Source organism: Anser cygnoides, chromosome 7 (assembly GCF_040182565.1).
Source record: "Anser cygnoides isolate HZ-2024a breed goose chromosome 7, Taihu_goose_T2T_genome, whole genome shotgun sequence".
Lineage (NCBI taxonomy): Eukaryota > Metazoa > Chordata > Aves > Anseriformes > Anatidae > Anser > Anser cygnoides.
In genome coordinates this window covers 25,767,913-25,786,916 of record NC_089879.1, presented here as the reverse complement: position 1 = coordinate 25,786,916, position 19,004 = coordinate 25,767,913, and the positions used below count along the sequence as shown (strand labels likewise).

At 37.3% G+C, this 19,004-nt stretch overlaps 2 protein-coding genes across 14 annotated transcripts in view; one reads left to right on the top strand and one right to left on the bottom strand.

Moving 5' to 3' along the window:
- Nucleotides 1-2,056: 2,056 nt before the first annotated feature.
- SLC25A16 (solute carrier family 25 member 16) lies at nucleotides 2,057-18,998 on the bottom strand. Of its 10 annotated transcripts, none has more exons than XM_048069671.2 (9): nucleotides 18,421-18,679; nucleotides 17,940-18,032; nucleotides 15,513-15,646; nucleotides 13,842-13,905; nucleotides 8,016-8,137; nucleotides 7,427-7,493; nucleotides 6,488-6,650; nucleotides 5,550-5,618; nucleotides 2,057-3,780 (listed from the first exon to the last, which is right to left on the bottom strand). In XM_048069671.2, the coding sequence occupies exons 1-9, from the start codon at nucleotides 18,524-18,526 to the stop codon at nucleotides 3,624-3,626; spliced, it is 975 nt and encodes a 324-aa protein (XP_047925628.1). In that variant the 5' UTR covers nucleotides 18,527-18,679; the 3' UTR covers nucleotides 2,057-3,623. The 10 variants fall into 10 exon arrangements, 4 of the variants coding, with proteins under 4 accessions (XP_047925628.1, XP_047925629.1, XP_066856285.1 ...); XM_048069672.2 differs by having other exon boundaries at nucleotides 18,359-18,502; XM_067000184.1 differs by lacking the exon at nucleotides 18,421-18,679 and adding an exon at nucleotides 18,144-18,324.
- TET1 (tet methylcytosine dioxygenase 1) overlaps nucleotides 16,567-19,004 on the top strand; it is an 83,607-nt gene continuing 81,169 nt past the window's right edge. For 2 of the 4 annotated variants that reach the window (XM_067000169.1, XM_048069645.2), the window contains exon 1: nucleotides 16,567-16,719. The gene's annotated coding sequence lies outside the window, so the exon portion shown is untranslated. The remainder of the gene's footprint in view (nucleotides 16,720-19,004) is intronic. The other 2 variants (XM_048069649.2, XM_048069644.2) reach the window with 2 other exon arrangements.

Genomic DNA, 19,004 nt, shown 5'->3' with positions numbered 1-19,004 from the left:
GATTTTCAGGAACTACTATGGATAAACCTGCATGGGATGTTGACCTGAAGGAGTCCTAAAATGGTGAGGCTTCTTTTCCTACTTTTATATCAAAGAGTATCTGAAATAGCTTGGTTAACAGAGTTTTAAAAGTATTATCCAAGACTACATAACCAATTCTTCACAGAAGGTAAGTACTTCGTTGGGTAGCACTAGCAGTTATGAGACTATTATGATTAGGATTTTAAGGAAATGTGGTTAAAAAAAAATACTGAGGCCTCTTCATTCAATAAAGTTGTCACTTGGGATAACTATCTATGCCACCAAATAAACAGAAAAACTAAACTAATCTTGGCATTGTCAAAAATGTTTTCTAACACATCTTCTCCACATTCAGGAAGCCTTTAAAAATTATTTAGAAGCAATTAAATCAGGAAAGAACCAACACACTCACTCATACACCGATTTATAATAACTTCTAAAGTTTCTAGAAAGGAAGTACTCAAACACATTTCCAATTGTTATGCTCTGATACATTTGAAGAACTAGAATAGTTTGAAAATAAAACCATATGTTAATGATCACCATGTTCCTTGAGGTTAAATTGCTGACAAACCAGTAAATTTAGAAAACCAGTGGCAGAAGGGTAGTTTAAAAATAAATTACCTCACCTTCTACAGTAGAGACAATTTAAATTGATGAACTCAAATCCAGCATTTTGACAAATGAAAAATTTGGGCCTAATGAAAAGTAATGAAAAACTCTTCCATTTTAATGGCCTACATACACAGAATGTATTTAACTATGTGTCTATTTATTAGCATTTTAAATGCATAAAATCTACACTTCAAAGTCGTGTGGTAAAGTGGACTACCCTGGGAAATACAGCCAGTCAGATATATGAAATACAGTACTGAGGTATTCAAAATAAATTGTGTTCTTGTAAGGAATGGTCTAGCAATTCATGTCACTAAGGGATTTGAAGGGCTAACATTGAGGCCCGGGTTTAGGTGATAAGAGAACAAAGGGATTTTTAGAGAAAAACTGCTGACTACTGCAGGGGATGTGCAGTAGTTTCTGACATCCGGCCAAGAGACTACCAAATAAGGAGGAAGGGGGAGCTGAAGGATGATTGAAGGAGGAAGACCACGAGCCTTCAGCACGAACGACCCCCAAGAGACCACCAGAGACTGATACGTAGGCACCCCTGGGAGGGCTTCGGATTCCGAAAACCAATTATAATAACCCTGTCTCTTCTAGAAGTAATAATGAATATGTATTAGCCTAGGAGCACAAAAACCAGCCGCCTTACGTAATGGGTGTGCATCTTGGTGGAGCAGAGATTCCCAGCGCACCCAGCGCTGTTTGCTTGCCTCTATTCGTTTAATAAATTGTAAACTTTGATTGCAATCCTATTTGGGACTCATTTATAACATTCTGTTTAAGAAATACCTTTTATAATAACACTTTCAGAAGAAGTTAGGTATATCTACTCGAAAGATTAGAAACAAGTCTCCTCTGTTCTAGCACTTTTTTTCATTTCATACACCTTTCTCAAGTATTGTAATGCTTTAAAATAGAATTATTAGTGCACTTTTAAATTTTATTTTGAAAACTAATGCTGAGGATACAGCACTGATTCATCCAATAGGTCTAATTTTTCATGTTCAATATCCTCCTCAATTATTCTGGGGACACTTTTTACGGCTCTTTTCCTCCCAAGAGGAAATATTCTGGATTCTGCTTTATTTTGCATAGCTACTTAACTCTTCATGACATAAATGCATACCTATTCAAGTTCCTCAGCTTCTTTCTTTTAACTAGAGTTAAGACGTAAAACTCTTTAAACACTGCAGTATTAACCTGGAAAAGAGCTGTCACTTGAGTCTCAGAACTGACGGACAAACAAGACAGCTATTTTGCTCACACAGTAGAACAATACAGGAAAAAAATGGCACACATTTTTCATAATACACACACAATGGATTTAACTCTCTGGTAAGGACTTTTAGAAATAAAAATTCACTGCAATATTGGTTAGTGTTCCTGCAAGTCAAACTAAAAATCAGACCAAAAATCTTAATTGTTGTCTCTTTTAATTAAGAATGACAATTTTATGCAGGTTTAACTACAAGGAGAAACATTCAGGCAATTTCAGAAACTTTTTTTTTTCCTGCAACACACAAAATCACACAAATATTACTTCAAAATTTTTAATAAAATAAATTCAAATACATCTTGTTCTCTGTCCATAACTGTATTGTTAAATATCAAAGAAATACATACTTTTAAGAAAACTGGGAAAAAAATGAGCCATAAAAGTTGATTTGGGATATATAACTCAAAATCCAGCTTGTCAAATTTGTCAAAATTAAGCAAATTCATTGTATCATCAACCAGTTCATTTAACAAAACCATTACCAATTCTTAAAGGACACTGCTAAAATATTTACAATAAATAAATAATTTACATCACTTAAAGCAAATGCTTTACAGTTTCCTGAATCAAGTGAATAAAATCAAAAGTACCAATGCAAATTATATATTAACCAATGGGGAAAACAATTCCTTCTACAAAAGGAATTGTAGGAGGAGAAAAATGTAATAGTCTATTGCATATCATACTTTAGAAACAATACATACACACATCTACAGATTCCCAATACAATCTTCATTTATTCCTCCCCACATCCTCCCCAAGAGGTTGAATATGGTCCAGATGCCTAAATAAGTAAATGCAGCAGCATGCACTCATGTTTGTCACCATGTTTTAAGGTAGGGACAAACCTGTTTACAAAAGCCAGTACTGTCAAGTACATAATATACTTACAGCCTTCGATAAACTAAATTGAGAACATTAAGCTCCACAGAAAAGGTACATAATGCTTTGCAAGATTAGGCCCATACTAACTGCCTTAAGATCTTTTCTAGCACTTGTCACTGTACAAGTTCCCCCTGCTTTTCTTTGTGTAGATAGAGCATTTTCTTTTTAGAATAGAATGCATGCAAATAAACTGTTTTCTGAATTGCAAGATTACAAATAATGTTCAACACTTTGTGTCATAATTTATTGAAATGTCTGAAAGGACTTTCATATGTACCTATCTGAAGATATGTGCATTGTTCTTACCATACAGAAAATTTGTACAAAAGGAAAAAAAAAAAAAGAAAAGATTGTAAAGTTGTGGTCTACTGAGTTTAGCTTCTGCAGAGCTGGCAAGTAGTTGAATATAAAAATCATTACATTTTATTCAAATTAGTTTAGTCATTTTTAAGAAGAACAGACGTCTAACTATTAGCTTAAAAAGCAATACAATCATGTATATAACTCCTGGAATGGTGATAAAGCTAAATAGCTAACAGCTTGAAACCCGTATAAAATGTGGGTGTAATTTTAAAACTGTGTAATTCTTAACATTAATCTAATGAAGGCTACAAGATCAAGTGCAAAAAATCCTTATAGCTAACTAATACTTATTATGATCTGTCTCCTGGTTTTATTCCAGAAAATTAACTACATTTTGGCAAATAAAATTGTCAGACAACAGCAGTTCCACAGTATCATATATTCAACTTCAAGTAATTTATTCACCAATATAACTTGAGGACTGATGGTGTACTTTTACCTTAAAGCTTCAAAAAATTTAGTTGAGGTGCAAGAATTGTTTCATAAGTTCATATGTGGTAAAAGCCACTGCCTGGGAAGGAATACAACGAATATAATTTAGCGATAGACCACGGTATAATCCTCTTCGTATTCCATGTTGTTGATAGACATATTTCAGTGTCTGCACCATTGTACTGGAAAAATAAGAACTTGAATCATTATTGAGTATATGCATTCAACAGGCAAAATCACTTTCTTAAACACAAGACACTTCTTTTACTTGATTCTTAAGAGATCTATCATAAAAAAAAAAAGTGACTCCATAAAGCAGAATATGACAGTCCTTTCAGGACTCAGAAGACAGTCTGAGCTTCTGCAAGACGTTTGCACACAAAGGCTGGAAATCGGAAAGAGGACAGTGCAATCCCATCTCAAGACACTTCAGTCTGAAAATAATCTGCCCTAACAGATATAGTGAGAAATTTTACACCAGAATGGACACACATTGTTTTCTATCCGGCAGGAGGCAGTTAAGAAGCACCATTTCTGTCTTACCAATGTAAATACAAAGTAACAAAAACAATATACTTTGCCCAATGCACACTTCTTGCATTAAAGGTCAGTATTTAGGTTTTGCATTCCATTCTCTTTCTTTGAGCACAGGATCATACCTGCCCTCCTAAAGTTCTACACATAAAGCTTGTTTAGCCCTGTATTCTACATCTTGCGTGCGTGTAGCCTTCTCACCTCAAGCAAAGACCTCTTTTCTCTCAAGAGAGACACTAATGCATGTTAAGTATAATGTTTGACCCTATTAGAAGCAGAATTTGCAGAAGGTATGCAAGGAGAAAGACTTTCCTCACATAGCTATATTGAAACTGAGTAAAGACATTACAATGCAAAGCCCTCAAGTGAAAACCTGTAAGGTGCTCAACACTCCAAGCTATTAAAGACATTACTCTTTGAGAATATCTTCAGTGTGCCTCAGAATTTCAGTAATTTTCTTGTTTTACCCTCCTGTCCTCTAAAGACATTCGTCTACTACAGGGTACAGCTCTCTACAAACACAGTCACAACACAATTGTTAAACTGGGAAACCTAATTGTAAAAGCGTTAGTTCTCGCAAACGCAGGAAGCAAAAGCTCAAGGACAAGTAACACATTTTTATTTTAATAGTATCTGGAGTAAAAATAATCAAAGAAAACAAAAAACTTATGCTGTTAATGAAGAACAAAACAGCAACTTCCATAGTAAGCAACCTCTACGGTATTTATGAAAGCTCACTGAGACTACTGCTTGTAAGATCCCACACACCAAGCAGGTGGCTCACACAGGACTCAGATACACACAATTCCACAAAATGTGAAGTAACCAAGATAAAACTTTCCTGGAGTTGAATTTGTTAGGGGAATATGAAACTCAGAATGTTTTTCAAGATGACAATTGACTTAACAGTATGATTTTAAGGATATTATGGTACTTCCACCTCTATTGGACTGAAGCATATGACTAAAAAACCTGCAGGAACCCCAACTACAATCAGTGCATGTGACATTACTGTAAGTGAAGTCAGTAAAGCAGGTCAAATAGAACAATATTATTTAACATCAACTTTTGTAACAGATTCTGCACCATTAAAGAAATGCCTTGAGACATCTCATTTCAGGAGAAGTAGGCAGTCTCTCAGGGATCCTAAGGATACTAAAGATGAGTTAGCTGAGTTAAAATATGAAATATGTATCTATTCATACAAACACAGTATTAGTAAAAACATAAAGTGTATGTGATTTTTATTTTTTTAACCCCAGCTTTTGCCCAACTGTGTGGAAACAACATATTTGATTAAAAGCATAATGAAATCAACACCACAATAACTTATTTAAAAAAAAAAATTAAACTAAGAATTTCACATGGCTCTGACATCTCGGAACTCAGTTCCTGAAGGTGAAAAGAAAATACTTACAGGCACTTGTCAGAATCTGGAAGAACCGCTCCTAACTGCATTCGCCTACGAGTTACATCGAGAGGATATCTACAGAGGAGATATTTGAAGAGCAGTTCAACCAGATGCGTGATGACTACATGAGAATACTGTGTTGTGTTTTTTTCTTTTTTTTAACAAACAAAAAGAATACAGAAGTCCACGTGCAACCTCCAAGCTCCCTTTTCAGTGAGTCAGGAATCCGGCTTAGATTCTCAACACAGCTGAAAGTTCTCCAAAAAGGGAGACTTCCCTATACAATCAAAACCAGCATATCAGATCCTTTAAGGTATTCCATTTGGCATGAGTAAGGAAGACACATGAAGATCAGATGAGAATATAAAACAGCCTGTAAAACGCTGGAGGGAGAAGACACCTGAATCAAAAATAAAATTAACAGTTTAAAGATTAATAGAAAATGTATTTGTGACATTTGTAATGCAGTGATTTTTGATGCCACACAGGTCTATCAAATTCACTAGGTTTATGGCCAAAAGAAAATATAACAAGGACAGCATGAGAATGGAAGAAAAGAGGCAAAGTAATAATAAGGTAATGCCAAACAACAAAAGAAAAGTCTAAGATATTGTAAATTCTATGGCTTTGCAGGTTACATAATCTTAGAAATAAATTGGAATAATAAAATTCTGCAAATGATGTTCACGGTCCAGATTTCATAGTTTACCGCACAAGATTCCAGCTGATTTTAGTTTTGTCTGAATTTAATTGACTTAATGCATTTATCTTTAACCCCCCTGAGAATTAAATAGATGTTTACTAAGTGAAACAATATAGTTGCAGTGTGTCCAATTAAAAATCCTTACTACCAACTCGACTCATAAAAAAAATCATTCTCAGATAAAACACTTTTTCTATAACAAACAGCTATATAGCAAAAAACAAACAATACCCAAACTTACGATATCGTCTGAGCTATTGCTCCAGCTATGCCACCACACAGCAGATTTACATGTGTTTTCAAAACTAAGACATCGGGATTATCTAAGGAAGGCCGTCCAAGCAAGTTAGGTGCTTGAGCAAGTCCAATGCTCTTTAAGGTACCAAAGGTAAAAAATGAAAAACCTAAAAGGAAATTTAATTTTATGTACTTTCACAAAAGAGCAAAGAATTGGATGTATGTATCATCGTCATAAACAAAAAGCTGCAATTACAAAATTAAACTATTTTCCAATCCTATCAGATGTTTTCTTATGCAGAAAGAAATAGAATTGACAAATAATACTTTAAGTTTTAGAGTAACTTCTGTCCAAATTAACGTTTATAATTAATGTTAAAAGAATGCTTTAAATAAGCTAGACCACAGCTTTTAAATTACTGAATTGCTGTTAAGAGTAACCCCCTAAGATCTATTTAACTGGAAAACACTTATCATCTAGAGGTGAGTGTAGTTTAGGTAGGTAGTTCTGCTGTTTCTCCATCTCATGCCACCTACTTCAGCTTGGCTACGTATTTTTACAAAAGTCACCAGGAGATGGAGCCAACAGAGAGCCTCTAAGCCTCCACCTCTGCCCTCTCGTGGATTTACCTGTTTGAGAGAGAACCTACACGCTTTCTTATGACAAGACTGGGAAGCAGAAGAGAAAGAGAACAACTACTTTGCCTCTTTGCCTCTCAACTCCAAGTCTCCGGAAAGCTAGGGTTTGCCTGCTGAAGATGTTTTAACACACATTGATCAATTTAGATAAAAAACTACAAATGCTTCCAGTGGCCTCCCCTCTCCATTCAGTAAAACATCCTCAATTTTAACAGAAGCTAATTAAGTAGCTGTGCGAATATATCAAGCAATTTAGCAGCACGTAAAAATGGTGAAGGATTGCTGTGTTCTGTTTTTAACTTACCAGCGTATGGAGCCATTCCTACAACAGTTGGCATCAGCCCTCTGTAGAACCCACTAAAACCACCTTCCTTTGAAAGAAAAATACATGGATGTTTGTGGCAAGAAATACAACAAACGTCTTAAGCTACACATCTGTTCATACAGATTTGCACAACAGCAATCTGACTAGCATCATTTAGCAACGAGGAGCTAACAGCAAGTGCCGTTTCTTGTGCTTGAAGAATTGAGGGGACAACTGCTGGCTCCATAAATGAAGAAGGGAAAATGAAGAATCTATATCCAACATCATAACCTAGGAGATATTTCTGCATTATACATATCCCTCCTCCCCACATTTTTTGGAATCGTTACTATACGTTCTTGAAAACCAACTTCTCTCTGCTGTTTGTTTTTACCTTCCACTTATACAAGCCTTAGCTACATCTTAGCAGCCGAAGTAGAAGGAAGCATCCAGATAACTTTTTACATTAAGTTCAATGTGCACGCAATGAACTCATGTTATTTTCCACCAGCACTACTTCAATGCAGTGCAACATAATTTAAGGAGCATATTTTGCTTTGACAGGACTGAAGATTAAAAGAAAAAATACCTTTGTGTAAATCATCTTGAATGCATGGATAATTCCCATGTACTTGTGTTCCCCTTTTACTTGGAATGCCAGACGAACTCTAACCATATCAAGAGGGTAAGTACAAATCACTGCTGTAATACCTTTATTAAAAACAAAAACAAAACAAGCAAACAAAACTCACCTACACCTTATCTGGATCTAGGATTATTTTGAAAATTAGAATTTCCATTTGTAGCAGTGAATATAATAGCATATATAAATTATTTTGTTAAAGAAGCACTTAAAATTTTATCACTTATAATCAGCAAATAGCAACCTCAGCAACACACAAGGCATTTATATTTATACTCGATGTTCACTGAAGCTGCGCACGTCCACCTTGATTCTCCAAAGATTTACAGGCCTAACTGTATTCACATGAGCAATCTTCACCGTGGCCCATAAGCGTCAGCTTAATCAAGTGCCTCGGCCTTTACTGGACTGCAACCACAAAATCTAATCCTACGTTACCTACTAAATAGCACCATTTATATGTTTAATTACCAAAGAGTTGTCAGAATTCAAATGTGATTACTGGATGGAGATACATGCATTTACCTACTGCATCTGAAAATACTGAACATATTCTAATGACATTTAAAATAAAGTCAGGAGCCTACTAATGAAGAGCACTATGTTGCATCACTGCATTTTTATAGTTCCTGTTATACCAGCACTTCTGTTTTAAAACTTTGACCAAAAAAACTATTTCAAGACTTAACAAGATGCTAAAAAGAAAAGAATCTTAGCTCATAACTGGATGAATCCTACTTCAAAACTGTGTAGATAACCGACCAACTTGTCATTTTGGAAACAGACCTTCAGTACAAAGAATAACTTCTATAACAGTTACCTGAATAACAAATTCCTTTCTACCACTAGGCTTTGAGGTAAACCACTCAGTTTCTGACAAATTATTTGGAGGGGATGGTTAAAACTGCTTACTAAAATCTTCTTACTCACCAGATTATTTTCTGGTGGTGTACCACTGGCTCTTGAAAAAAAAAAAAATACTGGGAAAAGGAGAAGAAGAAAGCAAAAGCCTATTCTGCTTCCTAGCAACTGCTCTTCTTTATCTAAAGATCACCCTTAAAATTGATCCTACAGAAGATGGGCACACTTTGGAACACTGGCAGGAAATCGCCAGTTCCTCCTAAGTTTTAATACTCTGTTAATGATCTCTCTTTTGTATGTGCATCATTTTCTCCCTCTTCCATAAGAGGAGGAGAAAGCCACAAGAGGGAAGAGACGAAAGTGAAACAAGCAAAAACAGTCAGTCAGTTCCAGCAAAGATCTCTATAACTTATGTCTGGAGAGACAAAAATCAACTTCAGTTAGCTGAATTATCTGACATAAAATATCAGTGTTAGATGGGAACAGACAAAAAAAATTAACAGCATGAGAAGGCTACCCAAAAAGCTGACACTGGTCAGCTGTCAACTGAGAGCAAAGTTTGTTGTCCTGTAGCTTTTATTTTAAAAGACAAAAACACCTCTTTCAGACATTTTGAACTATTCCTCTGAACAAAAAGCAGACATCTGCCATTGATTTTTGATGCAGTCTCACCCCTAGGGTTCAAAAGTTGGAAGCTGTATAACACCAAAGCAATTTTAGAACTGTTTCCACTGACCTACATTATTAAATGCAATCCCTCAGACTGCAGCCTTTTCCTAATGGATTGCCCAAGACATCCAGACATATTGTAAAATGGATGAATTCAAGCAGTTTCAAAAAAGGGGGGAAAAAAAGAGCAAAACTTTTACAGAGCTTTCAAGTTCACAGGAAAGTTATCGTAATACAGAACATGGGCAAACTTATCCCCATTCTCATTCCACTCATGCACTAAGTATCCAGGAATATCCTCTGTACAAAGACTAGCAGACCAACCCAAAGTTTGATGAATGCACTAAGTAGTCGACAAGAAGTCCAAAACCAGCACAATTCAAGAAAAAAAAAAATCAGAGGGGACTGAAAGAAACTATGTAGTACGGTTTTAAATAGGACCCATTTTTGACTTTATCTTAAAATCCTCTAGCCATGAATTCTGGAAACAGGAAAAAAACAAAAAACAAAAAAAAAGGATGTCCAACATTAATGGATGATAAAACCACAAAATATGCTTTCCTGAAGGAACTTGGAGAGGCACGTTACTGCTTACTGTTCATATGAGCAAAACGTGGCAAAGGATTAAGATTTTCTCTGTCAGAAGAGACACTACCTTTTCTGGGAGGAATGGTGGCAGCATTGGGACACTGAAAGCCATTTTGGGGAAGTCAACAAGAATACTAATCTCATCTCTACTCCCTAAATGCTATGAGTTATCAGAAGATGGACCACAACACCGTAAGACTGATTCCCTGTCCTGAGGAAGTCGTCTTTTTCAACTAACTTGAGACAGAAATCTCCGCTAAGGTTGGTTCAACAGGACAGAACTGGAAGTCTCTCCCCAGTTCAGAGATACCTATGGCAAATCCCAGCATCTTATCTGAAATAATCGTAATAAGGCAGATGTAGTTCCTCCCTCCTGTAAGGTACCACTTCTTCAAATACAGCAACTTTTTCATTGCAAATGCTGACTCAGAAGTACCTACCCCACCGAAGTCAAGGAACTGTCAGGGAAAGATCATTTCTCACTTACCAATTTTTCTTCAAGCACCTCTGACCACTCTTGGGGACAAGATACTGGGTTACACAGACTTTTACTGAGACTCAGCGTAAACGAAGCACAAGAATTAGGCCGTCCAAGCTTTCGAAGTTGACAATGAGTTTAGCTGAATAGGTATTGAACTGTCTCCCAATTTCCCTACTACTCCTCCATTTTTAATAATTTTCTCTCTTTCTCTGAAAATCAAAACTAAACATATCTAAAACAAGAACGAAGTGAAATACGTATACAAAGATCAAGTACTGCAAACATACCTGATGTACATGTTTTATCTGATTTCTACATCATGCTCTTTGTACTATATCAAAAACTACATAGACTAAATTAGTACTACCAGGTTATTCAGAGATATACATTTTGGAAAATGATACACACAAGTCACAGCCTGCAAGGAAACATACTCCTTCACTAGCATAAAGTAGATTAATTTATCAAGGAGGCATCTTCTAAAAAAACTGGGAACTATGGGAACTATACAAAGAGAGACACAGCTGATGACAAAGAACATGCATCAGACTGGTTAAAGAACTGGATAATTTACAAGTCCTAGTATGTCTAGGCCTTTAATACATAATTGTATGTCTTTCTAAATGGCACCTGAAGAAGTAAACAGCACTGATTCTTTTTAAATGTTAACTCAATTAGATAACTGTTAGTTAGATACTATTTAAAATTGAGATAGCAGTACCCTCCTACCCCCGTACTGTTTTCCAATCACTTTTAGTAAAAACAAACAAACCACCACCATGCTTTCTTTCTCTATTAGTTTCACAGAACTTGTGTTTATTCTGTTAACATCCAGTCTATTTCGGCACTTTGCTCTTTTTTTTTTTTTTTGAGTTAATCAAGGGCAGGGGAGGAAATACACATTTCTGTTTTAAGCCAGATTTGTCAGTAAGAAAAATTAAAAATATTTAGATTTGCAAAGTCATTTTGTAATACAGGTGTTATTTTGTTTCCTAAACCCCACTAACATCTATGATTTCTCAATCCTCTCCCCAGCTCTGTCTTTTCTTAAAAAAAAAGTTATAAGCCATTTATCTGTTAATGAGGTGTTACAGCTGAAATTTGAATCACACAAGGCCCAGGAAATTCAGAGTTGAAGTTTCCACAGTAACTTTAACTCAACCTCCTTAAATACATGCATTACAATAGGTTTTTCTTTTCTCTCACTCCACTGCCCCCATCCTCATTGCCTTGCTTTTCCCTGTGGATATGCCTTTGATCCCGTTTATCAGTTACAAAAGCTACTCAAAAGGTTCCCACCGTTTTGAAGCTGATTTCAGGTCTGTTGACTGTTAGTAATGTTGGAAACACTGACATAAGCAAGATTTAAGTATCTGTACCACACACTGAAGTGAATGCAGACAGCTGTGTTGTCTGATGGCACAGAAGGGACAAAAAGGAATAGGAACCAAGGGCTAGCCATTTTCAATTGCATAACACTATGTTCTAGGAAACTGTGAAGACCCCTCTCCATTAACATTGAGGTGCGTGCAGCTCACTGTCTCTTTCACTCATTTAAACGTAGAAAAAAAGAGGATTATATCCCTTTATTGGTGCCAGGAAGAGACTAAGCCATGGGAGTTAAAGCCAGAAATATTGCCAATTGCTTTTAAGAGTCTTCTCTCTTTTTGCTTGCAATTCTAGAGAACTTCTAACACTCCAGACTCTGTGCCTCCTTCCTCCCAGTATCTTCTTGGCAAGCTCAATTCAAACCCTCCCCTCTTATCTAATATTAATGCAACCTAATAAACAAATATTAGAACTCCCCAAATGTCACACTACTACCATACTTGTGTGTTATACTCATTTCACTGCACGCCTAGGTCCAGCTCATCTACTCAGTTTTGGGGTTCTCAATACCAGACTATTGAGTGTATTGTACTTAAATGCACCACGCCAAGCATTTCATTTGATCAGGGTTTCCAGATATATTCTCTGTATATTCATCATATTTCTGTTACTCAAACTACACAAAACATTTAACTACAAGGCTGCTTAAAACTATGTCAGATGCTATTAATTTATCTACACAAAGAATTTCAGCATGTCCAACACTGACAGAGTTAACTGATTATTCAAAGTTTTTTACAGTGTCTCACAAGTCAGGTCCCTGGTCTCTGACAAGACTCCTGAAAAAACTAATAATAAAGAACTTTGGGGAAAAATATTTTTTAATGCAGTTAAAGCCAGAAAAAATAATATATTTATATATATATATATATATATGTATTTTTTTCACTTCTTTTAGACAAAAAGCCAGCCAAGTTCTGGAACATATCTTTCCCTTTTCTCAGATGGCATGCAAAACCAAAATGCTTTCATAAAGTCTTCCTAGTTTAACTGAAGTTAGCATAACTCATCCTTTAAAAAAAAAAAAAAAGAAACTACATATTAATACATAGCAACTAGTTAAGGACTGTCAATAGACTGTGTTAAGCCTCTTTTACAATGTAAAAACATGAAAAAACACCTCGATTAAAAATCTGTCCGCTATTACTTACCTTCCCCTGTTTTTATTCTTAGCTACATTTGGTTGAATGACCAGCAAAAGAAAAATGGACTTGTATAACCATATTATATACTGGCAGTTAAAAGTGGTTATTTTTCCTACTGTTATTGCACTAATTGATAACTGATTATTTTTATCGTTAACATATATGCTGTAAGGGGTATTATGACAATCCTACACTGCACGTTGAACATATAAACATTTCTGGGAAATCCAAAGAATCCACCCATTTAAACAGCTGCATTTCCCTCTATTTCTCCAGGCTTATTTTCAACCTAGTAGCAATGGCAGACAGGCTGATGAGCCAATTCTACAAAAACCTGCATCTTTACTCTCCATCCTGATGAGACTGCATTTTTCATTATTTAGAAGCCATAAGGAAAACCATAAAACCTGTGCTTTACAGCCTAGCACAGAATTCAGTGTTGGAACAAATATATTTTAAAGAATACTCTCAGTCAAACAGTTTTAACTAGGCAACTATTTGTTACCATAACCATTTACACGTATTTTTGCTTAATACAAATTTGCAGGAGTTTGACCTGAGAACACAATAAACCATCCTCTAATCAAATACTGGATTTTCAGCAAAAAGGATGTCTGAAACACAAGTACAAAACCATACCTGCCATGGATCCAGCCATTAACCGATGCACATGCCCTGAAATCCCAAGGTGCTTCTTTATTACCTACAAAATAAGGAACATTTACAATAGTTGTATATAGAAAATACAAGGAAATACATCACACCATTTACTGGCACATTAATGCAAACCCTGTAGCTGTTTATAAGAAGTTTACAACCCTACAAATTCAAACCAGACCACTTAATTACTGTTAAAGGAGTTTTCTGAAAATTTATGTTGGTACCAATTTCTTATTAAAAACACCCAAGTATTAAAATACTTGTAACAAGGCAGAATGATTAGTTGAACTTATTTGTACTATTTACTTTGGACACTAGATTGTTTATTTAGTCATCTTTAATCCAGTTCAAACAAGGCAAACTGAATACTATCCCTTTCGCATGACAGAGTACAAAGGACAGTGAGCAAAATTGGAAAGTTACACATTTGTTTGAACAAGAACTTCCTAAATGACATTAAGTCCTTCAAGGAAGTTAGAAAACAGTTTTCAGACTTGCATCAAAGAACTGAGCAGTTTTAAGAAGCAGTTTTTCCTATGAAGAATCATTCATGGGATTATTTCATATATTCCTTCTTTGGGATTTTTTTTCCTCCTTTTACACACTGCTCCATCAACTATCTTGAATGTTTGTTGTCAAATAACAGATACAAGAAACTGCTATGACATTAAATGGTTTCTTGAAATTTGTGGATTCACAAATCATTTCATTATAAAGCATGGCTTGTGCTCTTTTGTTCAACACAATATAAAACAAGCATAGTGTTTTGATCAACAGCATTTATAATTACACCACAAAAAAGAACATATGAAGCTCATTACAGTTAGTTCTTTGTGTGAGCCTTCTGAAACTTCCTTTTCTGGGAGGGAAGTCACAATTTGAATCTTGCTGTCTTCAGTGAAAATCCTGCAATTTACTTCACTGGGTACTAAATCTGACCTTGCAACTATGAAATTCCTCATTGCTAACAGTAAAATTGTATTTTTCGCTATGTATAAGCTTAAAAACATAGTCATGCTAACATCTGATTTCCAAAACATGCTGTGGGGATTTATTATGAAAGACTAAATGCATTAGAGTACAAAGGAATACACAAATCACACGGGCCCCCTGAAATATGCATCTTCTCTTCCAGGTCATTTTTATCTACAGCCTGACACTGACAGTCATTTCTCAGGTCAAACATAAGAGTAATACAGCCAGACAGATTTTCAAGTTAACGTTATTCCATCCATCAGGTACTAAGAATTCCAACACAGTATAAAAAAGAATAAAAAGGTTATGTTTTGTATTTTGTTTCTACTTTCTTCACAAAGGTCTATTTTTAGCAAAATAACTAGCAGCAGACTTTAATTACCTTTATATATATATATATATATGAAAAAAAAAAACACACACACTGAACAATACAAAGCAACAAAAATTGTTGGGAATTTTTCCTTAAGCAGCACTGCAAACAGTTTCACTGTTGCCCTGAAATTTTTAATGGGTAGATTTGGATAAAATTAAGCAACTTTATGAAAGATGTGCAGATTAACTAGTAAGAAACGAAAGTTTCAGTGTTAGTTTTGATCACTTAAAAATCTGTATTCACTGCAGCCAGATGAAAAGAGAAAAAATAAAAGAAGAGAAAAAAATAAATTCAACTACCTTTTTATATTGGTCAAATGCCATAAATTGAATTGCGCCATATGGAAAGATTCTAATCATCATTGCCCCGTTTCCTTTATACAGCCCAAGGTAACCTTCCTTTCTGGGGACAGCACACAACGTAGAAAACACTCCTGCCACAATGCAAAAAGAGGTATTTAACAATTACACTGGAAAAAAAAAAAAGTTTCAAGCAAGTACAATAGGACAGTATGCATAGAAGTAAAGTCCAACCGTGTTGCTCCTTTAACTATGGAGAGTGGAAAACCCACTTTTAATGCCAAAATGTTGCCAGAAGGAAGAGGTTTAAGGTTAAGTTTTTACCAACTTTCTCGCCTCCTATATTCAGCGAACCTCCTTCTGCATTCACATATTTCAAGCCTCATGCTTGCCTGGACTGCCACCAATCCTACTGCAAATGACAATAGCTACCCACAAAAGCTAAGACTAGCAACAGAAGGAAATAAACCTGTTGAGTTGCATTTCACTCAATTCCAAAGTCAATTAACAATAACAACAAAAAACCTTACAAATCTAAAATAATGGGCAAACAACCTATTGTTGTTACATGCTAAATTAGAGATTAAATGCCATTACTGAGGAAATGAAGTAAACAACTTTAAGACTCCCATTACTTCAACATTTTACACTTCCTGTCTCAAAGAAGCAGCAATCCTACTCCCTTTTGATGGGTGGTAAATAATGCAAAATCACATAAAGTTAGGGCAAAACCAACAGCTTTAGGATAAGCATATTATTAGTTATAAACAACTGCTATCAAGTTGACATTTTTTTCCCTTTTATTTTTTTTTCTTTAAAGGAATAAACCATAACAGTTGAGCAATTTTCACATGCAACTACTTAAGAAGAGGTGAACCTGAGTAAAGCTTCCACCTCTACCTTACTTGCAGGCAGAAAACAAAATGATAAACTTCCATTTAAAAATTAAACAAATGTTAATTAGCTTCTGGGGTTCTACGAATACAATAGTGTATCTATTTTTAAGAGGTTGCACTTACTATGTGCCTCTGAAAATATTTATGCCACGACTAGAATTTCTCTCTACCCTGCAATGCTGAGTTACTGTTTTTATTTCTTTCAATACACGCTCTGAGATCCAGCTGTCATGAACTCCACAGAGCAGGGACAGTAAAAACATTTAGTGAGGACTGCGATGAACCCACCCACTGGATCTCTACACATACAGGTATTCTATCCATATAATTTTCTTTTTTTTTGCCTACACGTAACAAGGACACGCATTCAAGTCAGACACGTTTCTAACAATCAGAATCGTATTTAACTCTCTAAGTGGAGAAGAATACAAAACTTAACTATGTCTAGTCTTAACTCTGCCTTATCTAGTGCCACCTATGGCACAGTACAAACCAAAGTAATAATTTAAAATATTAGTCAAACCAATTATTTCAGCTTTCCATTGTTAGAGTGAAGATTTGAATGTGTACTTATGTGACTGCATTACCAAGCTGCCACATGCTTCGTGCTTCCCTTTTTCGTACATCAAAGTTAATATACATCCGTTGAATTTTGTTGCAAGATTTATTTTTCCAGCCTTAAAAACATGATCTTTAGTCTTTAAGTTAAAAATTTTGAAGTTTCATTTCATGTAATGTTAACTAACTCGATGATTTTTTTCTGGACACCCATCTGAATTTCTGGACATAAGTTAGGACATATTTCAAGACCATATGACAAAATATCTCAAGTATTATGCACAAGAGGGCACTGTTACAGCCCCACAGCGAACGGTTCTGAACATGCTGACAATTGAGTTGACTCTCTCACCATGATGTAACACAGATGCCGAATGCAGATCACCAGCACCTTTTGCAAAGCACCAGTCCACTTTTATTTTCAATTCCCATCAATCACGCTGCTGTCAAGGAGGGTAAGTGCATGAGCCTGACAGGACTCAGCGGTCCTGATATCAGGTGGTATCACCAGCCCCTCTGCAAGGACCACCAAGCTCTGAAAAGTGCCCACTCCCACAAGCCCTGCAGGCCGGTACTGGCAGTAAACACAGTAACAGTTACCAGCAGTGACAGGTCTTACATAAATGATCCCAAGCTTTGAACCTGTGATTACCAATCTCCTGCTGACTTCAGTAAGAAGAGGATCAAGCCCCAGCTCTTACGCCTTATGGAGGATTATTCTGACATCTCAATCTCTAACTTGTCAACCAGTGCTGCAACTTAATTGTACAGGCTCAACATCTCTTGTTTAAGGGCCGTTTGGTTGGTTGGTTTCGTTTTTAAATGCTTGCAATATACGGCACAGCGACTGCCAAACGTAAATAACCTTCTGTCTGATTAGCACCTTTATCACCATTTCATCACTGAATAACTCAACAAACCTAAATGACAGACATTGCATTTCACAACAAAATTAGGCCCGCAGCCATCTTACCTAGATGTTTGTAATGGTGGTTATGAGCTTGCAGCAAGATCTTCACTCGATCCAGTGGTGCAGTGGTTGTTTTGGCACAACACCCTGCGACACCTTTCCAAGAGGAGAAAAAAAAGCCATGGGATGCCAAAGTTCTTCAAGTCAGCAGTTAAATAAAGGATTTCCTAATGCATTTTCAAACGGAGTGGGTGAGAGGAAACTTACATAGGAAGTCTAGAAGGCCCCAATTAGGGGACATCCTCTAGAAGCATGCCACAAAACCCCAGCAGCCTCACTGCCTAAGCTAGGTCTACGTGCCGCCGCAGACAAGGGCCGCCACCCGCTGAAGCCGCAGCGCTGGGCGAAGTCTTTGCCCTCGAAGGAGGGCTCCCCTCCCCTCGCACCTCCCGGAGGGCAGCACCCCTCGGACGGAGCCTTACCGCCACGGGAGCCACCTCCCGCCGCAGCTCCTGGGGGCAGGCAGCACTCGCCCCCGACCCACCTCCGGCGATGAAGGAGCGCAGCCAGTAGAAGTCACGCCGCGCCGCACCCGCACCCGCACCGGCCGGCAGCGCAGCGCCGGGGCCCGCCGCCGCCGGGGAGGCCATGGGGCAGCGCGGGCACGGCCGGCGGCGGCTCGGCTCCGGGGGGCGGCTCGGTTCGGCTCGGAGCAGCCGCCGCTGCGGTGCAGGGGAGGAGCCGGAGCCGCCCGCGCCCCGCGGCCGCCACCGCGCCGGGCCCCGGCCGCCGGGCCGCGCTGCGGCGCATGCAGATGGCGTCAGAGCCGGCCGCGTCCCGCCCGAGAGGAGCACAGCAGAGGAGAGCAGAAGCGAGGCCGGCCGTGCGGGGTGCAGCCCGCGCCCCATGCGCCGCTGGGCCGGCGCTTCGAGCCCGCCGCACAACGAGCATTTAAACAGCGTCCGTCTGCGAGAGTGGCTTCGTGTTCTTGAGCGCGTCCACGCTCGAGTTTCGAAATGCATCAGAAAGGGAGGTAGACGCTGCAACGAAAAAGTTATCTTTCTTGGAATCAGAGCGATCAAAACCAGCATCGTATTTGTAGCCATCAGGAGTGTTGCGCAACTTCTT

Excerpts from the sequence above, each read along its gene's own strand:
- SLC25A16 (XM_067000183.1), bottom strand. The coding sequence starts at position 18,982 with ATGGCTACAAATACGATGCTGGTTTTGATCGCTCTGATTCCAAGAAAG. Across the intron at positions 15,647-17,939 it reads CCACCATTACAAACATCTAG|GAGTGTTTTCTACGTTGTGT; the intron begins GTAAGATGGCTG and ends GCATTGTGGCAG. Across the intron at positions 7,494-8,015 it reads TCAAGATGATTTACACAAAG|GAAGGTGGTTTTAGTGGGTT; the intron begins GTATTTTTTCTT and ends TTTCTTTCAAAG.